Raw genomic sequence first — 23,326 nt, 5'->3', positions numbered from 1 at the left:
ATTTTGGTAAAACTACAGACAAATGAGCACACACACACACACACACACACTGGCAAAAACATTATCACCTGCCACTGAAAGGCAGGCAAAAATATTGTAATTGCCATTTTAAGTCAGTGAAATTGGATGCCATCAGGCAGCTTTAATAGAATCAGAGAAAGGGACAGAAACAAACTTCCTGTTTGTTTTCTTCTGTGAGTCAGACGCTGTCTTCATCCAGCTTTCCTCACCCACCTTTTCTCTCACCCTTCCACTCATCCCTCCTTCACACCTCTCATTTCTCTCCCCCTCCGACTGTCTGCTCTTTGCCTGCAGCTGCAGAATAAACCGAATCCTGGAGTCTCCGCGGGGCAATGCGCTGCTGGTCGGTGTGGGCGGCAGTGGCAAGCAGAGTCTGACCCGACTGGCTGCCTTCATCTCCAATCTGGACGTTTTTCAGATCACCTTGAGAAAGGGCTATGGTCTCACTGACTTAAAGGTTAGAAGCTCTAAATTTCCACCCCTGAAGGGTCTGTCCCATAATGACTTTTTAAACGTTTGTATTTGGACGACAAGCTGGTGTTTAAATGTGGAACCTGATCCTTGGAATATCTATTTTTAATCCACACAAACAGTCACGGCAGTCACTCTCCCTCCCCTTTCATTCAGAGCGAACTGGCGTCCCTCTACATCAAAGCTGGCGTGAAGAATATTGGCATAGTGTTCCTGATGACTGATGCCCAAGTGGCAGATGAGAAGTTCCTTGTTCTGGTCAACGATCTGTTGGCATCAGGTTTGCTAATTACTGCATGTCATAATGATTCTGCTTCGGCACACCAACAAATCACTGTGGTGCAGTTTCTGCAGCATTACTCTCCAACAAAAACAACCAAAACTTTAGATCGATGTGATCATTTAGTAATTAATGCACCACACTTCATAAAATATGGCTTTGAAAGACTACTGGCTCTGTGAAAATAGAATACTAAACCCAAACCCATGTACAGACATAGGGAAAAAAAAGTCCACCCTCTTTAAATTGTAGGGTTTTATGTATGAGGACATATTAAAAATGATTTGATCTTAACCAGATTCAAAAATTCAAAACTCAAAAGTCTAACCTTAAATGTACAACAACAGATGTCACCATCTCAATATGTATTAAACAAAAATGAAGCCAAAATGGGAAAGCTGGGTCTCAAAAACTAAGTTCACCTTATGATCCAACAGCTTGTAGAACCTCCTGTTGCTGTAGTAACTCAAGTAGTTATTTTCTGGAAGACTTTATCAGGCTCTCACGTGATTGTGGAGGAATTTTGACCCACTCTTTTTTCCAATGTTGGTTGAGTTCATTAAAGTTTTCAGACATTTGTTTCTGCTCAGTTCTCTTCAGGTCCCACCACTACATTTCAATCAGGTTGAGGTCTGGATTTTGAGTGGACCATTGCAACACCTAGATTATTTTCTTTTTCAGCCATTCTGTTGCAGAGTAGCTGCTGTGTTTGGGATCATTGTTCTGTTGTCACATTAGATTCTCAAATACTTTAGTTTACAGATGAGTTTGACTCAATAGCTGCAAGGTCCTAGAGTTGCAAAATAAGCCCAAATCATTATCCCTCTACCACTGGGCTTGACTGTTGATATGAGGGGTTAGTGGTGTTATGCTGTTTTTTTTTAACTGCTAACAATGCCAAAAAGAAGAGTCTTTCTCCTGCAATATTTCTAAACAGACCGTATATTTTTTCAGTCAGCTTTTCTATTTTGGCTTTGGTTTTGTGTGTTTGTGTTTTTTTGTGTGTTTTTGCACATTGGAGGTTAGCTTTGAATAATTTGAGAATCTGGTAAAAAACAAATTATTTTAGTATATCCTGATATGTAAAACACTAAAATTGAAAAGGTGTGGACTTCCATTTTTCTTTTCAGTTTTTATTCCAGTTTAGAAATTACTGAACCACTGTTTTAGTGACATGAATAAAAAAACAAGTGTATTTTATCTATCCGCTGCAGTAAAGGGACAGTTTAAACAAATAAAATTGAATAAATCAAACGCTGGTAATGATGTTAAATGCATCTATTAGCCACTTTTGTGTCTGTTTTCTTTCACTCATTTTTGGGATTGACTGTTAGACACCCCAGCAACTACCTGATAATACTACCACTCCACTTGTGCCAACAAAATGCCAACTAGTGCCTGTTCTAGACGTACCAGCTCCGTCAAAATTGAATCACTTACATCCTCATCACCGGCCTGCATGTGGACCAAGTTTTGTTTAAATAAAACTAGTCCTTCTGGATGCTAAATGTTTTATTACATGTACTGTATCTCGGTGAGCGGATCTGTGTTATTTTGTGTTTGGGCACAAATTAGCTTGCGTGCTTTGAAACAAAATGGGAATAATCTGTAGCTATTAAAAGATTACTTTCTTGCCTTAATATCAAACCAGAGTGAGAATAGGAACCAGCTGAAATTATGTTGTTACATCAAGATAAATAAAGAACTTAATCACAAGCACCTGTAATTACAGTAGAGATAAGTTTTAGGCTAACATACACACTTCCTGCTCTTCCGGAGCTGTGTGAGGCTGTGACTTAAAGCAGATCTGTGCATTATCATAAGTCCTCTGTATGATCTCCTGCAGCCAGCACCTCCATTAACACAGCTAGATTTGATTTAAATGTCTCTGAGCTCAGTGTCAGTTCAGATCTCAACAAGATAAGAAACTTTTTCCACAGTTTTACTCACTTAAGCAAACTTGGCGGTGACTTAGTAATGAGATTTTTTTTTTGTTTTAATTTCAGGAGAGATTCCTGACTTGTTCCCAGACGACGAGGTGGAGAACATCATTGGCAGCGTGAGGCTAGAGGTCCGCAGCTCCGGATTGATGGATACGAGAGAAAACTGTTGGAAGTTCTTCATCGACCGTGTTTGCAGACAGCTCAAGGTGAAGCGGACAGATAGGACGAGGCCCTGTGTGCTCTCCCTTACTGTGAATTTCTGAAGTAATCATCCAGAAACAATTGTTCTCAGGGGCCAGAGTTTAGCATTAATCTTCCTCACAGAGCTTTGTCTGTGTTTCATCCCCATCCTCTCTTAATATAGCGAAAGCTTGCCACCTCACATTCTAATTTACCATTCCCAAACAAATAAATAAAAAAAACTAACCCTCACACTTAGATAAACATCTGGCTTTATGATGAAGCCTCTCCCCCAGACAATTTTCATTCCTGACACTTTTAGATGAACTTGAATACATCGTGAGGGGGTGGACGTCATTATAAATCACCAGCACAAGCGGAAAAGCCACTGTTTAGCTGCAGATATTTTTATTTTTTATTTTTTTTACCAAAGTGTAGCCGCTTTGTTCCCCCAGGGAAACAGAGATTCCACAGGGCTGCTTATCCTGTCGTTATTATAGCGTGCCACCACCACCACACACGTCCTCCACCCCTCAGCCTGCCTGGGTTGTGTGTGTGGATGCATGTGTGTGTGTGTGTGGAGGGGGGTCGAGGTGAATAAATAAAGAAGGCAATCCCACAAGAGCCCAGTTTTCTAAAGAGTGGATTTCTGACTGTTTAGTTGCTAAAATTGTTTGTGTAGGTTGAATGAACTCTTTCTCAGAAATGCTGCTGCATGAAATGTGCTGAGGGCATGATTCAGTGTCCCTCTGTGTGTTCAGCATAAGTTGACACACTCAGTCACCGCTGAAGATGCTTTTAGAAGGGTTTTTGGTTAGTGGTTCCCAGATGAGTTTGAGGGGTTAACATGAAATTTTCTCAGTATTATCCATTCCAGCAAAAGTAAAGAAATCTTTGCAGGATGTTTCTGTGTTTATTTATGATTAGTCAGGCCACTGACCTAATTATATATTTTTTAATGTGCCTACCTAATAAACATGTTTTTTGCTAAGAAATGTAGAAAAATAATGACCTGAGGGGTCTGCAACCTTTACAAACGAAAGACCCATTTTTCTCTCCTACTATATATGATTGAACAGAGGCAAAAAAAAAAAATCAACTTAAGCCTTAAAATGAATAGAAAAGATAAAACTATTAAGTTGCATTGATCAAACTTTTGGTCTTTTATCACTGAAATGTTGTCAAAACACTTAAATCTTAAAGTGGCTAAGGTACCAGGCTTTTATTAGACAGATCCATATTTCTGCTAGGGCTCATATTTTGATCCCTAAAATTCTATAATCCCCAATACATGCCCTAAACTTCTTCCTACGTTATGGCAATCTGCATCAATATGTTTAAAAAATGTGAATTTTCTGGTGGATTTGCAGAATGACCACACTGTGATGAAGGCTGCGTAAACACAATCAGTTGGTGCTTAGAGTGCTCAGAAAAAAACTTGACTTTGCCTACCGAATACTGACTATGCCATGTGCTCGGAATTTTCTGTAGAAACCCTCTGTTTTGTCCAAACTGTAAAAAGATAACACAAATAATAAAATTTGAATCTTAAGTGTCAAATTTCCTTGTTTTAAAAAATACTTTTGACAATGAAGGTGCTTGAACATATTCATATTCAGTGCCTTCCTTCCCCAGAGCTGATTGATTACCATCAGTAGTGTCTTTGGGTGTTCCTTCTGCTTGTTTGTTTCTTCTCTTTAATAACATCGAACATCTGGCTAAGCGTCTCAACGAGCCAGCTGTTAGTCTCCAGCAGTGAAAATCGGTCTGACATGTCCCACAGCTCAACACGATCCTTTAAATCACATGATTGTTGGAAGCTTTATTTGCCTAATGATGGAACAGCAGATAATTAGTTTGCAGTTTTACATCGGTCCTTTTGACCACACGGAAGTGCTTATCTGAAAGGTTTTTTTTTTGTTTCTTTTGTCTGATTGTAAAACTCTTTCACAGAGAAAACACCATGACTGTGATCTGTCTGTGTGTTGCAGGTGGCTCTGTGCTTCTCACCTGTGGGCAGTAAACTGAGAGTTCGCAGCAGGAAGTTCCCTGCCGTGGTCAACTGCACAGCAATCGACTGGTTCCACGAGTGGCCACAGGAGGCACTGGAGTCGGTCAGCCTCCGGTTCCTGAAGGAGGTGGAGAACATTGAAGTGAGAACATTATAATATCTACATGTCACACAGGCAAAGAGGATGTTCGCTCTCTGAGAATATGATTTTAGATGTCAACCATTGGAACACAACCAATATGAGATTAATTTTAGCAGCAGACTGGAGGCCAGGAACATTAAATTCTCAGTGTGAACCTTAAGAAATTTGGCTGAATTATCTGCTGTTTTTTTATTTTTTCAATTCCTGCAGCCTCAGGTAAAGGAGTCAGTGAGCAGGTTCATGGCTTATGTTCACACGAGCGTCAATCAAATATCCAAGGAGTACCTGGCTAACGAGCGACGCTACAACTACACCACACCCAAGTCCTTCCTGGAACAGATCCAGCTGTACCGCAGCCTGCTGGGTCACAGGAGCAAAGAGCTGAGCACCAAGATGGAGCGGCTGGAGAACGGCCTGCAGAAGCTCAGCAGCACCTCTGCTCAGGTACGTCTTGAATCTTGCCTTTGTCAAAAAAAGTTTTAGTTTTTAAACACTTCTGCTCAATAAAACCACGATTGTGATGCTAAACTCCCACAATTGTCGACGTGTTTATCACGTGATCCTTATAGGCACCAAGGTTTTACTGAACATAATCAGGCATGTCCTCAAAATCAAGAATTTGTTCTCCATCATCATTTTCCTTTTGGGTTATCTGGCTTCTGTTTATGTGCTTTCTGGTAGCTGTGGAGGCCAAGACATGAGTGGAAGAGTTGGGGGCAGATTTGGCATTGAATAGTCAGGGGTGACGGTGGTAGGAGATGATGTTCATGTCTTTGTTGCAGTTTTGTTTTTGCTGCTAGAGCCTGTTCTGATTCCAATTTTTGGACATTGTCAACAATTGAGCCAAGCCAGGATGATGAACAATCCATTCCCAGTGGCCCCCAGCTGACAACAGGTATCGTGGACTTTTTGAGAAGCTGTTTCAGTTGGTCTTTCAGATTTTTCTTGGGTCTGGCTTGTAGCCTGGAGCCGTGAGCCAGCTCGCCATACATGTCTGTCAGAGGAATGAATTTACCCTGTGATGTAAATGAATAAAGAAATTCAGTTGGTTCTTGGTAATGAGCACTTCCATGCTTGGGAGGCCAGCTCCAGGTAGGACAAGGTTGTTCATAATACTCTCTTCCCATTTAATTAAATTGAATTTATTTGTTCCACTCAATTCAGTTAATTTCAGTTAAATTTTGTTAAGATTAGTTCACTCAGTTTAATTCACTTATTTTAAATTCAGTTTAATACAATATTTTGATTCAGTTCAGTTTAATTTATTTAAATCCAAATCAATTTAAGTCCATTTAGTTTAGTTAAATTTAGTTGAGTGAAATTTGATTATTTCAATTTTATTTAAATCAGTTTGTTAATTAAAAGAAATATTTAAATTAAATTAAATTCAGTTGAGTTCCATTTATTAAAATTTACTTTAGTTCAGTTTAGTGCAATTTAATTAAGTCCAATCCAAATTAGTTCCATTCAATTCTATTTACTTACATCTTATTAAGTTTGGTTCAGTTCCAGTTATTTTAGTTTATTTCATTTCAAGCTGTAGAATTTGCTTCATTTTAGTTCGGTTCAGTTAAATTTCTGTTCTATTCAGTTCAGTTGATTTGAGTTTAGTTTGCTTTTTTAAAACTCTGAATAAATAAATTCAGTTGAAGTAAATTCAGTTTGTTTAACACCTGCGTACAACAACAAAGGTCATCTCAGAGCCCTGAACAAAACAGCAAACAGATCCATTACAATACAATTCAGATTCAGTAAGGCAGCTTTGGCTCTTCAGCAAAATGTTCTATTTATTTTTTGTTAAGCCACTAAACACTGAGCAAAAAAGGCCTGTACCTTGAAAGATGAACTAAAAGATACAATTATGTTGACACACCTTGTCAATTCTTTTTATATTGTTTAAGTTTTGAGATGGTGCGCCTTTTTGACTCAAACAGCAGGGCAGTAAAACCTGTTCTGTTCTGTGTTTAACATCCTGAACATTGGGACGATCTGTGAGCACAGACGCACTCAGCTGACTCCCGTAATGACCACTGCAGTGTGCCAACACCAGTGCAGGTCAGTGTACAATTCTTCTACAAATTAAGATGAACGTGGCCCGCTAATCAATCCCCCTGATACAATCTGGTTTTGGCAGCCCAAATAAATGAACAGAGGGAGAAATTCCCCTTTCTGCTTTCTGCAGAGATAAATATATCAGTCAAGACCTTTTCTTTTTGGAAGGTAAATGACTCAATTAGCAGCACAGAGTGTACCACAAGTCTTAATAAATCGCAAAGTGATTGGTTTATTTCTTTCCTACATTTTGACTTCTAAAAGAAGTTCATATAAATCCACCTCCAGCAGGTTCAGGGTTCCTGGTTTCAACTGTTAACTTATCTCTGTGTCTCTTTGTTAAATCACAAAAACTGATTTTATTGTTTTAAACACAAAATCAGAGTATGGATTGGATACAGATTCTTAATAAAACTGGTCTGAGTACGGTTTTGGTTTTTGGTTTTCTGCTACAGTTATTACCACCACAATGTTTTTAGCTGGAACTCATGGGAAAAAAATGGGAGCCCCTGCAAACCTTTTAAAAGATTTTTGAGACACCCTTGCAAATGCCAGTCACCAACTGGTCTCCAACAATCATAGCTCACTGAGGTATTGCCTTAAAGAGAGAAAATTAAAATTACAGTTGTATTAAGCTCCAAATACATGATAATTTAATGTTTGGTTGAAAACAAACAGAATATGTTGTGTCACTTTTGTATTTCATACAAACAGCACCTACTTCAACACACCTGGGCTGTCGAGAGTCTGAGCCTGGTACGTGTTCTTTATGCATCACGATTGCTTCATGTAGATCAGGGGTGTCAAACTCTAGGCCTCGAGGGCCACTGTCCTGGAGGTTTTAGGTTTTTCTGCTCCAACACACCTGATTCAAATGGTTTGATTAGCTCCTCACCAAATCATCAAGTTTTCCGGGAGCATGGCAACAAGTCATCCATTTAAAAGAGGTGTTTTAAAGCAAGAACACATCTAAAACATGCAGGAGAGTGACCCCCGAGGAATGGAGTTTGACACCTGTGATGTAGATGATTGGAGTTGGTGCCTCTGCACATGTATGTGCATGCAGGGTTGTATACATGTGAGGATTCATCCATATGGTAAGGGAATGAGTGAGAAGTGTTAGATGTTTCAGACTCTTTTGGTACAAAATGTCAAAAACTACGGATGAAATGATATTCACATGGTACAAACAACCATTGAGTATGACTTGGTGTTGCAATTTGGCAGAGCTTCCCGGAACTTGCACAACACTACATTACACCTAAAAAAACTTCAAAGACAGACATTTTTACGGTTCTGTTACACCACCTTTTCTTTTAAATACATTTAATTAAACAGTTGTTTAAAATCCAATGAGAATAATGATTTTACAGAAGAAATTTGTCTTTCTTACTGATAATCTTCCCCAGGCATTAAATTTTATCTGTTGCTTTAAAGAACTGAGATGATAAAGTTTCAGTAAAATTATTACTGAGTTTGTCAGATTTGTCTCCTATACATCAGAACTAAGGAAATCCCTGAAGAATATCAATGAAACGCAGATGACAAACTGAATGTCACACAAGTCGGTTCACAGAGATTCCCAAGATGCAAAATTAATTTGTCTTCTCTTGCTGAATATGTGATTTCTTCAGCTCAACAGCACAATTGTGATTGTCTTATTTTCCTCTTCATTATGCTTTTATCAACGGGAAATACAGTGGGTTGCAAAAATATTCACCCCTCTGGTATTTTCTTTTTTAATATTGCTGCCATACAACTTGGAATTTATACAGATTTTTATCTTGAGTATAGGTAATGAACCCGCACAAAACACCACAGCTTTTTAAAGTTAAATGAGGGGAAAATTATTTCAATTCATTCTAAAAAAAAATAACATTAAAACTGAAAAGTGAGTGAGTGTGGGTGTGTGTGTAGGTGTGTGTGTGTGTGTGGGGGGGGGGGGGGTATATATATTCACTATTTTTTGATTTTAAGCCCCAACCATCATCCTCAAAATCAGTTCAGTAACACCCACCTGATGTCTATCTAAGTATGAAAAGATCTCAATATACTGTAAATCCACCTGTTCTGATAGACCAAGAAACTTTTTACACAGGTCAGAGACAAAATTGTAGAGAAGTACAGATCAGAGTTGGGTAATAACACATGCCCAAACCCTATCAATCCCATGAAGTACTAATAAATTAATTTTTAGCAAATGAAAATATTATGCCACAGCAAACCTGCCAAGAAAGAGTTGTCCACCAAAACTCACAGACCACAAAGAGGACAATAATCAGTAAAACATCCAGGAGACTAAAGGTAGAACAAAGAGACTCCCAACTCTGCAGAGATTGGAGGATGTTTCCATTGAGCCACTATAAGCTGCACAGAGCTGGGCTTCATAGAAGAGTGGCGAGAGTTCCTTAAAGAAAACAGAAAAGGCAGACTGGTCAGTTCTTTATTGCTGAGAACACCATCTATATCTATATATGATACATAGTGGTGGGTTAAAGGAAAGATGGATGAGGCAAAATAAAGAACAATTCTTGAGGGAAACCTGTTTGAATCTTCCAGAGATATGAAATCGGGATTGAGGTTCACCTTCCAGCAAGACAATGACCATAAACACACTGCTGAAGCAACACTCCAGTGGTTTAAGGAGGACAAATTAAATATCCTGAAATACCTAAGTAAAAGCTCAGACCTCAGTCCACCTGAGAATCTCTGGTTTGACTTGAAGATTGTTGGATACATGCAGCAGCCATTCAACCTGAATGATCTGCAGCCGTTTGGTCATAAAGAATGGACGAAACATATCCAGTGGTCTGATGGACCAAGATCATGGAGATGGACCTAAAGAGCATTGCTGCTGTAAGTGCTGCAAATTATGTTGGATGCTTAGTATTCATTCAATCCTCCACCAGCAGTTCCTTCACAAATATCCAATCAGTCATTCTGTCTCTCATTTGATTTCCGACTTTTGCTTGTTTCTTTGATAACAGTCTGCATGGTCTTTTATCTTCTAGAACCCAGTCTGTTACTCTCCAAAGCAGGTGCAACTTTGAGAAGACCACAGAACTTTGTCTCTCTGTCCATCTGAATGAGCTTGATTTTAGAGGACATGATGGTGTTTCTGTGCAGAATTTATATCAAGCCTCCAAACTGTGTAAAATAGTAAGTTTAGGATTCTGAACCATCAACATTAATAATGACGACTGAAGTGTCTCTGCTGTCTCTCATTGGTCAGATTTGAAGCCAAAATGAAACTTTTTATGGGTGCTGCCATGTTGTATTAGGGATGTGAGGCTGTGCATTTAATACGAAAGTCCCATCTACTCACCCTCCAAACTCACTTACAGCTTGTCATGCTTGTCATGTTGTCAATAACAATATAACATTACACTTTTTTTGTCAAATAACTAATTAAAGCTAATTATAAATATTTTTAAATGCATATCTTAACATAGCAGCAAGGTAAGAACTTTGTGAAACAAGAACAAAACAAAACAAAAATACCTGAAAAATGATCTTGAATGTATTTTTATTTTTCAGTCAGGAAAAATGTTCAATTAATTTACATGGAGAGGCAGGACTTAATAATTGTGATGCCAGGCACAAGGAAGGATTTTGTACTTTAAGGATTCAGCTTCCTGCTTCCGGTCCTCTCTCCAGTTACAATACATCTCAGTGTTGAGGAACACTGTTTTTCCAGCCTTTATAAAGTGCTTATATAAGGGGAAACAGCCTGCATTAGTTACATTGAATAAAAATTTGCATAAGTCCATGTTTCCATCTTTAATATGTCCACCTGGATCCATTTGCTCTCATGTTTACCATCTCGGCTCGTTTGCCGAAGAGAACTATATGAATAATGGAATGCAGAGTTGGAGTGTGAAGCCTCTCTAATTATAGTGGGCCCGTTATCCTGCGTGAGTTGACGTAAAACCAAACACAGTTTACTCTGGCACAACATGCATCTCCACCGCTTTACATAAACAGGCCCACACATCCCACACATGCATATAAACAGCCCTCACGCAGGAGTGACGTCGGTGCTGAAAGCCACAGAGTGTCCTGTTTGTTTCCCATCTCACATTAACACACACACACACATATTGCATACAGGGGGTTATATAGTGAGTGAGGAGCTCCTTAATTAGAGAGCACAGCCTTTCCAGCACCGGAGCAGCATTAATGCAGCCTGTGTTTGTTAGCTGATCCACACTGAGAGCTGCCCGGTTTGAACGTATTGTTATTTAACATTCTGCACAAGCAGAGCCACGGATCTCTAAGGGCGGCTGTGGTCATGATAAACAACCACCAAGAGGGTTAAAGCAACAAATCTATCTGTATGTGTGTGTTAGGGGATGGAGGGAGATGCTGTAGCAGTTTATGAGTTATATGCTTTCTGGAGATGACAGTTTTTTTGTCCTCTCCTCAGTCTTGTTTTCTTTGAATTTGCATATGTGTGAGTGTTGTAGTGCTGATAAAATATATTTTTTAAAGAAATTAAAGACAGCACTCTTTGAAATCATGCATATTTCCCATCATGTTTTATTCCAGAGATTTTAATTAGGATCATCTTATGACGTGAAGGGACAGAATTACAACTGATCTCATGCAATATTGTAAGATCTTGCAACATGAGTTAGCTCTTGCAGTATATGTTGAAAATGTCTCTAAGCTTTTACCACATCAAACCTTAGCTCAGTGTCTGTAAATTCAACTAAGTTATGGCCATTTTTGTGCTGGCTAATAATAATTAGCTGTGGTGGCCATCTTGAAGTGGGATGACTACAAAAATTGAGTTGTAGATATACTGTATATTCACTGATTAATTTCTGAGAGTTTCAATAAAATTTATCCATGGGTTCATGAGATACTTTGCAAAAAAGGTACAAACTAGCACACATACACTATTAGCAATCAATAATCAAAGGTGTAAGAGTAGTAAAGGAATTAGTTATTGGTTATTAAAGTTAAAACCAATCCAAATGTATCCCATTGTTCAATGTAAATACTGGAGAAATCAATTGTATTGCTGACATTTCCTGTCTCTTGCTAACAGCTAACAGGTTTAAGCTCAAAGGATTAAACTGAGTTTAAAAAGAAAACAGATAAGAGAAGCTTTTAAATATCTAATGTCTATCAGCTGTATGATCAAAGAGACAGCATACACTGTCACAGTGAGGTCAATATATTGCTCAGACTAAAAATTCTTTAAGATTTTGTCCTATAATGATTATTTTGTTCTACTTCTTTTGATTAGCATAAAACCACAACTCTTAACTGTACTTTACTGTAATGATAGGCCTTTAATTACATATGTATTTACTTGCATTGCGCAAGTATGGGCAAGTATGGGCAAAGCCTTTTTTATTCGTTAGATACAGTGGTGGGGTCATAAGACCAAAATATTTTATGAAGGGGATAAATGGTGCACAAAGTTTGAAAACCATTGACTTTTACCAAAAACAGTGGCACTGGAAAAAAAAGGTTTTATTTTGAAAGAGGACATTAACAGAAAACAAACAGATGTTTCTTTGTTGCATGAACGAGGCTAGATGTTCAATGCAAGCCAAAATCGGCTGAACTGAAGTCAATAATCCATCTCACATGTGGATGAATGCATATACCCTGTTTCCTTGGTATCAGAACAGATCTTGCCTTAAGAAACAGCTGTTCTGATTTACATTAACAGCAGCAGGGACTGAGCGTGGGTTGTTTCAAAAAGACAGAGACGTGGATTTCCATCTGCAGCAGCTAAACACACAAGCAGCTCAGAAGGATTAAATATCACCCGTGTTCTCAAACATTTAGTCTGTCCCTGTTTCATTTTGTTGATGGCTCACTTGGAGATTGGTCTAATATTCAGCTGATTCTTTTGGATGGGACTGGAGTAAGCTGTCTCCCCTCCGGCCTGATTTCCAGTTGGTTAATTAGCTGAAAGACAAGCTTGAAAAATAGTCTGTTTTTATTTCCCCGGTGCAGCAGCTTTGATGGAGTCGGACAGTCATGCCGAGCCCTATTTGTTCAGGAGTTATGAGGAATCTGTATCAGCTTTAATTTGTCTTTACGACCGACCTTAGTCTGTGTTTTGTGTGCATGTGTGAGCTAAACCTTCCCTTATTTTTTCCCCAGATATACTTGCCATTCATCTTTCTCTGTTTCTTTATCTGCTTGGACAGGCAAAGATTTTCTCTACATAATGGCTTAAAGGTCACATGCACGGTCCATGGCACAATCCTACAGGGCACAGAATCTTATCAGCAAAAGGTTTAGGCCACTTTGTCAAGCATTTTTGTTAGGAATCAAATCCATAGCTCTAAAAAAGGGAGATGTTAAGGTTCTTTAAATCTGGACCTGAGCTTTGTCAGCTATTACTGATGATACAATCAACAACAACAAAGGATTAGTCCTTCAAAAACACACATGGCCCTAAAATAGATAATTATAAATACATTAGCTACAAGCTGATTGTTGCTTATACCTTTGTCTAAAACAAAAAGCAGAATAAGTTTGCAGCTAACTGATTCCATTCCTAATAGTAAAGCTGCTGGTATTTTCTGTATGAGTGCAATCGACTCGAGAAACTTATCGCCTATCATGAGAAGCAATTGATCATGTAATTACTTGTGTTCGTTTGTCTGTTAGCAAAATATTTTATAAACTACTGAACTGTAATGTGTGGTTCCCCCTGGATATAAGTGAGAAGATTAAAATGGTAAACAGGGTTAGCTGCTTTATTCCATTGTTTTGTATATGTGTATGAGACTTTAATACATTAAAAAAATCATCTATGTGTAAGTCAGAGGTCACTTATACCCTTTAAGTAATTTTAACCTGCATCAGTATTTTTTTCAACTGGTTAACCCACCTTGAAAGGTGTTATTTCATGGCATACAATAATTTATTAAGTTTACTAAACAAATTCAAAGCAAAATAACACAGCTTAAATGACAGTCTGGTGAACTTCAAGAAAGTTTTTCTATATAACGCTAGTGATCATTGTTCAGTAGTGATTGATTATGAAAGTTTTTTTGTTTGGCAGGGTTTAATATTTAGGTCCTTAAAACTTTGAAAGGTATGCTGTCATTTTATTTGAAGCAGTTTTCTTAGCAAAAACATCAGGAGTTTCATTTCTAGCCAGTCAAAGCATAGGGATTTTTCAACCCAAACTAGGAGAAGAGCATTGCACAGAGGCTAAGTACCCAGATGTGTTAAGCATTCACATCTTATATGACTAAGACTTAAAATGCTAATAGTTTCACTGGTTGCTTACAGTAATGATCATCTTCTCTATGCATACACTGTATATGTTACAGTCCTCAGTACCGCAGATCAGATTCCCGGCACTCGCCCAGCGGTGCCTCTGATTAGCTCCTTGTGCTTAAATTTTACTCAATCATCTTTCCTCATGAGTCATACATTAATTGTTCCCCTATATTTGACCAGATCAAAAACAATGTAGAGCAAATCATGACTTTCTGTTTTTAATCAATGTTTTGTGGGTAATGTAGTTTAGAAGGTTCAGCCGTAGCTTACAGTTGGTGACACAGACGCTGAGTATCGGCAGGTTTATGAGAAGTGACAGTAAGCTATAAAAAGTTACATTACGCTAAGGACGAAAACTTAGAAGTGAGCACTGCCAGTAGTAATACTGCTGTGTCTCTCCACAACATTGGCAGGATTAGTGTTCTCCCTGTGGCACTGCCATTTGCACACATGATGGTCATCTGTTGTTCATCATTGTACATGATACAACGGCACTCGTTATCAGTCCATGTGTCCTGTTTCCACTACAAACTCAGCTATCTCACTCTGGTATTAATGACAGCCTACAGATGGAATAATAAAAGTGTTTAGGGCTGATGCCAGTCATCAACACAGGATGAAACTGGGTGTTGTAAACAGTCCAAATCCAAGTGTCCACATAGCAGAGGAAGATGTCATGGAGGTAATGCTTGGTGCATGATATGATCATCCTTCTTTAGGGTAGTCTGTCTTGGGTGATTGAAACCTTCACAACACATGTGGGTGCCCTCATTAAGCCATTGGCTCCAACACTGGGACACTGAACCAACATCAATGTATGTTGGTTCAGCTGCTATGTGCTCCACATGTTGGGCAATGCCACAATACAACCACCCTACCTTATACAAACACACAATGTGACCGCTATCAAACTCCATCAAGAGCTGGTAATCTTGACTAATGTGTCTACGAGGTGTCCTCTGTGTCTGCTGACCTTCACTAAGTGTTTTCACTGACAGTGAGATTCTCCAGCAACTGCCTATGATACCACCACTTTTTAATAAACAGTATTAAAAAACAAATGACTGTTCTGTCATTGAAAACAGATTCACAGGGAGTTAGAGTGAGCTATATTTCGGAAACTAAAAGCAGAATGAAGAGAGGTAAAAAATGAAGAAGTCATTTTTACATTGTATTTACCAGTTGCATTTTCTAAACAGTCCTGACTGAATCTTTGGTGCATTCAGTCTTTGTATTTATGCTCAGTTTTCCTGTGACACATGTTTTTTTTTGTTTTGTTTTTTCTGGCAGACAGACCACATCTCTGTGTATTTAAGAGAAGTGAAGTGTGGAATTGGAGTCGGACTGTCAGGATCCTGAGTTCTTGTTGTTTATTTTATTTTTTTTTCATTTTGTGTTTTATTTTTGTTATTATGTGTGTTCAGTTCAGGTCCCTGTGCCAATTAATTTTTTTCCCTCAGTCAGTACTTTTCCATTGGCAGCCTGCCACACCCATCTATACCTGTTCCATCTTAGCATTTGGTCACCTGTCTCCAGTCTCCTCTTCAGTCCATATAATCTATCAGTCTCTACTTCTCTGCAGTGGATCATTGTTGTGCTTACATTCTATGTCCGGTTCTCCTTCTTGCTTCTCTGAATTTCTTGTTTTTGTTTGCTGCCACGACAGCCTTTGTTTTTCTTTATTGAATGAATCCTTTAGGTTTTACTTGAGCTCTTCATGTTGGGCTGCATTCCTGGGTCCAACTCTTCAGAACCTGACACTGACTCCATGATGCTAAGATCAGACAAGGAGCTTCATCTGTTGGAGGTTTGTTCTTTTTGCTGCAAATTGATCTTTGGGATTATTATTATTATTACTTGCTGCCATAAAAGGAGGGTTATCGTGTAACTGCCTTTGTGCATGTGTCTGTTTGTCTGGATCACTGAACGAATTTTAGCGAACCTTTCATAAAGTTTTTATTGTATGTGTGGTCTACATCTGATTACCTTTTGGAGTCAATCTGATTGGCCACTACATCTAATCAACCAAAGCAAAAACAATAATGAATATAACTCAGTCATTTCTAATATTGAACACAGTATTTCCCTCTACTGCAGTTTACGAAAATACAATAAGCTGAATTACATGGAAATTAATGAAATGGAATGTCTGTGAAATGAGAAATTATAAACCAAATGGAACAAAAGTCAGGAAAATTAACATTACTGATGTCAAATGTTTTAGTTTTTCAATTTGCTATGTACAGAGCAACTATAAGGTCATGTGATCACCTGTTTCATAGTTCCTCCTTTTGTCACAGAAAAAGTCCTGACTTGTTGTGGGACTCCCTCGCACCATAGAAGGTTTGCATGAAACCAAGCCATCAGCACCAGATCAATGAATAAGTATAGTTTGTCCAGATCTCTCAACAGATGCTTGGTTGGACTGAAAAATCTAGATAATTTGGAGGCCAAGTCAACACTTGTGAATTAATCTATCATCTTGAACTGATTGTTCAAAGACAGAATTTTTCTACGATGCTGAGGCTGTCTCAACCTAGAGGTTCCGCTGTTATAAGATAATTGATGGTTTTGACTTCACCAGTCAGTGTTCAAAATATTGCTGGTAGGTTTATGCTTCTTTTTATCTTTGATTACAGTATCACTCCTCACCTGACCTGCAACTCCACAGAGACACCATCTTCAGGTGTTGTGATCTTCTTTAAATCACATCAGAGGTTTTCTGTTGGATTTGCTCTGGTAATATAATCTTTTTTCGTCTAGAGGCTCTTTTTGACAGTCTGCTTTGGATAATTATCATGCTGCTAAACGTCTTCAGAGTGCGAGTCATCCTGTCATCCTGTCTTTGGTCTGTTGACTTTCTGCAGCTCTTTTTTATCACTCTGCCCCCTCAGTGCTTCACTGTCAGGACTAAACATTCACTTTGATGGTTCTAAGCAGGTTCAGAACACGCATGCAGAACCTCTTTTGAGCTAAACAAACTTATTTTGGTCTCATCTGACCCAGCAACATATTACCAATGCTCGAAAGGCTTCTTTTTTTGCTCTTCAGACAAGAGTAATCTTGACAAGTATAATTATTTTCGTTTTTTATTGAAGTTCATCTAAAGAAGTTGATGTACTATTGTAGATAAAGATTTGCTTCATGATTAAACCAGAGGCCCTGGCAAGGCATAGGCTTGCCCACTTGTTGGCAAGGCTCACCTAATCAAACAACCTATCCATCCATTTTCTTTACCTACTTTTTCCATGTGTCATTTGTGCAATCATTGTTCAAGAGGTGGGGTACACCGTGGATAAGTTGCAGGTTAAATGGTCTGTATTTATATAGCACCTTTGTAGCAAACCAGGCTACTCAAAGTGCTTTACAATGTAATCTGTCCCCTCATTTACCCATCCACACGCACAATTATACAGCAATCTGCTGAATTTCTACAAAGCTAATCTGAATAAATCATTTTACAGAGTTTAATCAGTAATCTAGACCATATTCATACACCGATGAGGCACTTTGGAGGCAATGAGGGATTCAGTGTCTTGCTCAGGGACACTTCAACATGTGACATACTGGTGGAATTGAACCTCTGACTCTCATTGGAGGAGAACTGCTGTAACTACTGACCCAGTCACCCCTCACACGTTCATCACATAGCCATATTCTTATGAAATAATTTGAACAGTACTTATGTTGAAGTTTGATTTTAGAACTTTATATTGTCTGTGAACTATGTAATTCAACAGTAGATTGGTTTTATTGCAAGGACTGCTAAGGTACAGACCAACGGTTTTGCAATCTTGGCTTCAGTCACTGAATCAAGGCTGAACCTGCAGCCTGGCAGGATCAGTCCCACAAAAATTACTTTTTTATTAGGATTGTATTAAAATACATTAAACATTTAGTAAATAAATGCCCCAAAATTCCATTCATTATCTAAACTTAGTGCTTTTGATTTTGTGAGATAGGTGCTGCATACATTAAACATTTGCATCCAATAAAAACAGTTTTCCTACTCCTAAAGGTGTGAGGGAGTTTTTCTAAACAAAACCTATAAATTTATAGTTCATGTTTTCAAGTACCTGCATCGCAAAAATCATCAGATTTGATAAGTCAACATTTGCTTTTTCAGCCCCAGCAAAAAATGGTGTCCATGTAGAAAGTGTCACTCTATGGTGACACTGTCAATCTTTTAACAGAATAAATGTTTATTTAGTGTCAGATAGTACAATTTGAAAAAAGAATATTTATCCTAACCGCTGAATAAGGTAAAACACTTATCATGTAACATTTTCTGATAGTTTGAAAAAGATAAAATAAACTGTAGAAAGTAGGTGTATTTTTGTGACAGATTACAACTTGTCACATTGTTTAATGTAAATTTAAGTGTATTGATTAACCAAGAATCTTGAACTTTTAAATGTTATAATGTACATTTTTAACATATGTATACAATTTTGTTAAAGTTTTATTAAGCTATTTGAAATGATTTTTTTTTTTTTTAATTGTCAGATAAGCTATTTCATTTTTGGACAAGTGTTGTACATGTGTCATGACAAAAAGATAAGGATACAGGAAGACCCAGCTTGTTGATTTTTACCTATTTATTACAAAAAAAAAAATTGTCAATCAGAACACCCCAGAGATGAAACACATCCAAGCGGTAGAATTTGTCTGACCTCAGATTGTCAAAGAGCTCATTTAGACACAGCTTATCGATAAGACAACAACGCCATCGGTCTTGTTGTAACTGGAAGGTCGTATCACTTAAGGATCTAACACTGAACTGTGAACAGATATGCAGCATACAGGACAATTCTGTTATGCCTAATGAGGACATCTCAGAGAGCCTATCAGTATCTTATCAGTGAATTGCATTTTTCTACAACCAAAGATTTGTCAGCATAACAATCCAAAGGTTCTGTGGTTGTTGTTTTGTGAGTGTGAAGCTAAAAAGTTTGAGAACCACTGCCCCAAACAACAGGGTCAACATACAAATAAAAATATTTCTCATTTATATAAACAGTATAAGATATTTTAAATTTTTGTGGACCACACTTTCAATAAGACCCACCCATAAAGTAATTTCTAACTGGATTGAACAAAGAGCTCAGAGATTAACAGCTAAGAGACTTATTGAATATGGAACAATCAATCTAACTTCTTTTTCATGGTTCAACTGAAAATAGGGATCTTTACAAGCGCTGAACCTTCTGCTTTCTTCATGCGTCTTTCTGACCTCTATCTGATATAGTTAATACAACATCATTTACAGTTATGTTTTGAATATGCTATACACAGACAGTCTGGCTCCAAACAAGCTATATCTGGACCATTATGACATTGACTCCTACTCTAGTGTATCTAATATTATCAACAGGGAGTCTTCCTCCAGGGAAACTGACAATAACATTGTTATTTTATTAAAACTAATGACATTTAATGACATTAATTGGATGGTTTGAGTGAAACCAACATCTTGACATGTTCATCCAATGATTACTTCCTGAGAGTTTTTATTTAAAGTTCATTTAGTGGTTCATGAGAGTTTTCTAACAGGCTGACTACACACAGCTGCAAATACAGGCGATTACGTGATTGTCTGGCTTACATGGCAGCAGGCGATAATATTCCCAAAGGTCAGTCTGCAGTCGAATAAACATTAGCCAATCATCCAACAGTTAGAGATCCTTGTCTGATCTCAGCATTGTGGTGCCATACTCCACAATGAGACCCAGGTTAAAGGCTCAGACTGAACTCACAGAGATGTGGGGAGCTCTCACCATGTTTGGAACAGCCTGTTTGCCAGGAAAAAACAAGTGTCACCGAGCTTAAATGTCTAGAGTGGATGCTCCAAGTATTGAGTCAGGACTTTTCAGAAAAGGTAATTGGTAAAAAAAAATTACATAAAAAAACCAATATTTTTTTTTTTCAAATTGTTGTTATTATACTTTTAGTTTTTGAAAGACAACTCCCTGTTGTTAATGACAGGACAGTGACGTTATGTCATGATGCTGGGGTTTGTATTTGTAGTTTGAGTTTTGTCTGTATATATGTCTGTTCATTTTTATTCAGTAATGCTTTTCTTAGTTGTACGTGTTTTTAGTTTGCTTAGTTTCTCCATGGTCATTGGTTTCCTCAGCTCTCCTGATTTCCCAGCACCTTATAGCTGAACTTTATCTGCTCATTCGACCCACCTGCACTCACTCTGTAATCATTCTGCCCATCCTACTTATCCTCCCGGTTCTCAGTCATGCTGGTGCCGCCAGTTTACAATCGCAGGTGGGACAGCACCCTTCTATGGAACGAAAAATAATAATTTACTTAACAAAATATTTCGTAACAATTAATTGTTATGGTTTTGGTATTAGTGTAGTTAATTAAGTAGCTTGCTGTCTTGTTTTGTTCTTTTCAATTATTTTGAAGGTTTTAATTCATTTTCAGTTTTTTGCTTATTTGCAGGTATGGGCCAGGACATGTCAGCACCTCCAATCATCATATTTATCATATTGTCCTGTCAGCAGTGATGAGAACTGCATGCAGTCTTATAGGGGCAGAAATAACTCCAATAATGACGCTACAATCATGTGATCCTTTTAAATGAAGAAATTGCATGCAGCAAAACCTGCTGTGTCCTACAGTGGAGATTTTCTATTTAAAGACGACCAACGACCAAAGTTAGAAGTTTAATTATCAGTCAAGTAGCTTGAAACAGACAGACATGAAAAAATGCAGAAAACTAAAGACAGAAGGGAGATATACAACAGGACATTTTCTAAAATATAGTAGGCCTATTTCCTGTGTCTATAGCTACACTTAGATTTCCCAAAGATCTCATTTAACTAATTCTGAATGTAATGAGGGTCGTTTTAAAGCAAAAAGTGTGAATGCATATGCAGACATCCCTTTTCACTTTTTTTTTTTGAATATTTTGATTCATGCTGCACTTTGGGTCAATTAAGCCAGCACCTTCTGACATTTTATCTGTATTCTATTGCTGCTGTCACACAAAAAAGCTTATTTCACTTACTTCAAAAGAATATTAAGCCAATTCTTGAAGCTAAATAAGACTGTTTATAAAAGTGAGCCTGGCAAACAAAATTATGTCGATAACAATGTTATTGACTTTTTTCTGTCTGTTATCAAAGTAACTAGAAAACGCAAAACAAAAAGACGATTAAATAATCTAGCAATGGTAAATAAAAAAAAAAAACTGTAAATGTGGAGGGTGGTACAGCAGCGCAGTGGTTAGAACTGTCTCCTCCTTCCAAGCAAGAAGGTTCCAGGATCAATTCCCGACATAGGGGCTTTCTGATTGGAGTTTACATATTTTTCCCTGTGCACACATGGGTGCAGAAATATGGAAAACGTGCATGTTAGGCTAATTAGTAACTCTAAATTGTCCCTAGGTGTGAGTAAGAGCATAAATGGTCGTTTGTCTCGTTTGTATATATGTGTCCCTGTGATGGACTTGCAACCTGTCCAGGGTGTCCCTCGGCTCTCACACAGTGATTTTTGGAGATAGGCAACCAGCTCCCAGGGACCCGGAGGAGAGACACCAGTCCATATATGTCTGTTGATTATCTTACCCATTTGTGGTTCGTCTGTGATCAGTCAGGTCCCCCAGTCTGCTCAGACATCAACTCTGACCCAGTGCTGATTATCCAAAAATAGATTGTACTTTTAAATACAAATACAGTTTATTTCTTTTTATTCTAAACTATTTTCCATCTAGGTATTTGATTCTATCAGTACTGAGTCGATCACGTTCTGTGCAGCTGCTGATGTGTGTGTCTCCTCTAATAGGTGGACGACCTGAAGGCCAAGCTGGCAGCTCAGGAAGTGGAACTCCAGCAGAAGAATGAGGATGCTGACAAGCTGATCCAGGCAGGAGTATTTTTCATGTCATACCAAGAGCAGTTGGTGTTCTGTTAGTTCACTCTCCATCAGTTTCTGGAGAGGGATCGACTCATTCAAACGGGTTTGCTTTTATTTGTCCTTTTTGATATACTGACCTCCAACACAAGGGTGATAACTGAAATTTGTCATTTGGTATTTGAAGAAGATGGACAGGAAAAACGTAATCATACTTGCCTCAAAATGTAGATCTTTATACTATGTTCTGTCAAAAATTTTAGATACACAGGTCTTTTTTTATCATGTACTGAAGTTCCAACAAGATATCTCCCATCTCTTAGATTTGAAGCTGCTTTTTATTTCTTATTGCCCATGTTTACATGCTGGCACACAGAAACACACTTTGAACAACAACTGGCATATCGGCCAGTCCATATGCTGGATGTCCCGCTCAGATCGAGCAGTGGAATCATTGTTTTCCCACTTAGATTGTTCTCATTCTGACAGTTTGACCCTGATTTAAAGTGACACTTCCTCCAGACAGTAAGGAATATTCTCTATGAAAGAGATAAAAACTCTTCCTTCCCTGCTCCTCATTACCTCTATCCGGGTTATGTGCTGGCTGACCAGTAAGGAGTGGATCAGCTCTTCGCACTATTCGTCTTGTGGCCCATCTATTATGATCTGCCAACAAAAAAAGTTGGTGTGGCAACAGCATCTAAACATTAGCATTTTAACTCAACAATTAAAATGAAATAAAAATTCTAAAAGTTCTCATGCACTTCTCAGCAATGACCCCCTGCCTCCACTAAAGGGATCTTGTCCCACAATTTGAGAATCACTACTCAATAATTAATCATTAATCCTGCTGTAAACCCTCTGTGCTTTCCGCAGGAGGTTGGGATCGAAACTGAAAAGGTGTCGAAGGAGAAAACTGTGGCTGATGAGGAAGAGCAGAAGGTGGCAGCAATTGCTGTAGTGGTCAGCGCCAAACAGAGAGACTGCGAAGAGGACTTAGCCAAGGCCGAGCCGGCTCTTCTGGCGGCTCAGGACGCCCTGAACACACTCAATAAAGTCAGATTCCTTAGTATTCCTCACTGTGCCACATCGATCTA

The 23,326-nt window shown here is 38.2% G+C and overlaps 1 protein-coding gene across 2 annotated transcripts in view; it reads left to right on the top strand.

The window, feature by feature from the left end:
- Positions 1 to 23,326, top strand: part of LOC108235825 (dynein heavy chain 9, axonemal) — a 194,607-nt gene that overhangs the window by 94,065 nt on the left and 77,216 nt on the right. For both annotated transcript variants that reach the window (XM_037980602.1, XM_025005916.2), the window contains exons 39-45: positions 316 to 478; positions 649 to 772; positions 2,779 to 2,921; positions 4,887 to 5,048; positions 5,259 to 5,492; positions 22,161 to 22,241; positions 23,106 to 23,285. In XM_037980602.1, the coding sequence (XP_037836530.1) occupies positions 316 to 478; positions 649 to 772; positions 2,779 to 2,921; positions 4,887 to 5,048; positions 5,259 to 5,492; positions 22,161 to 22,241; positions 23,106 to 23,285 (1,087 nt within the window). The remainder of the gene's footprint in view (positions 1 to 315; positions 479 to 648; positions 773 to 2,778; positions 2,922 to 4,886; positions 5,049 to 5,258; positions 5,493 to 22,160; positions 22,242 to 23,105; positions 23,286 to 23,326) is intronic.

Source organism: Kryptolebias marmoratus, linkage group LG17 (genome assembly GCF_001649575.2).
Source record: "Kryptolebias marmoratus isolate JLee-2015 linkage group LG17, ASM164957v2, whole genome shotgun sequence".
Classification (NCBI taxonomy): Eukaryota; Metazoa; Chordata; class Actinopteri; order Cyprinodontiformes; family Rivulidae; genus Kryptolebias; species Kryptolebias marmoratus.
This window is presented reverse-complemented; position numbering and strand designations above follow the sequence as displayed.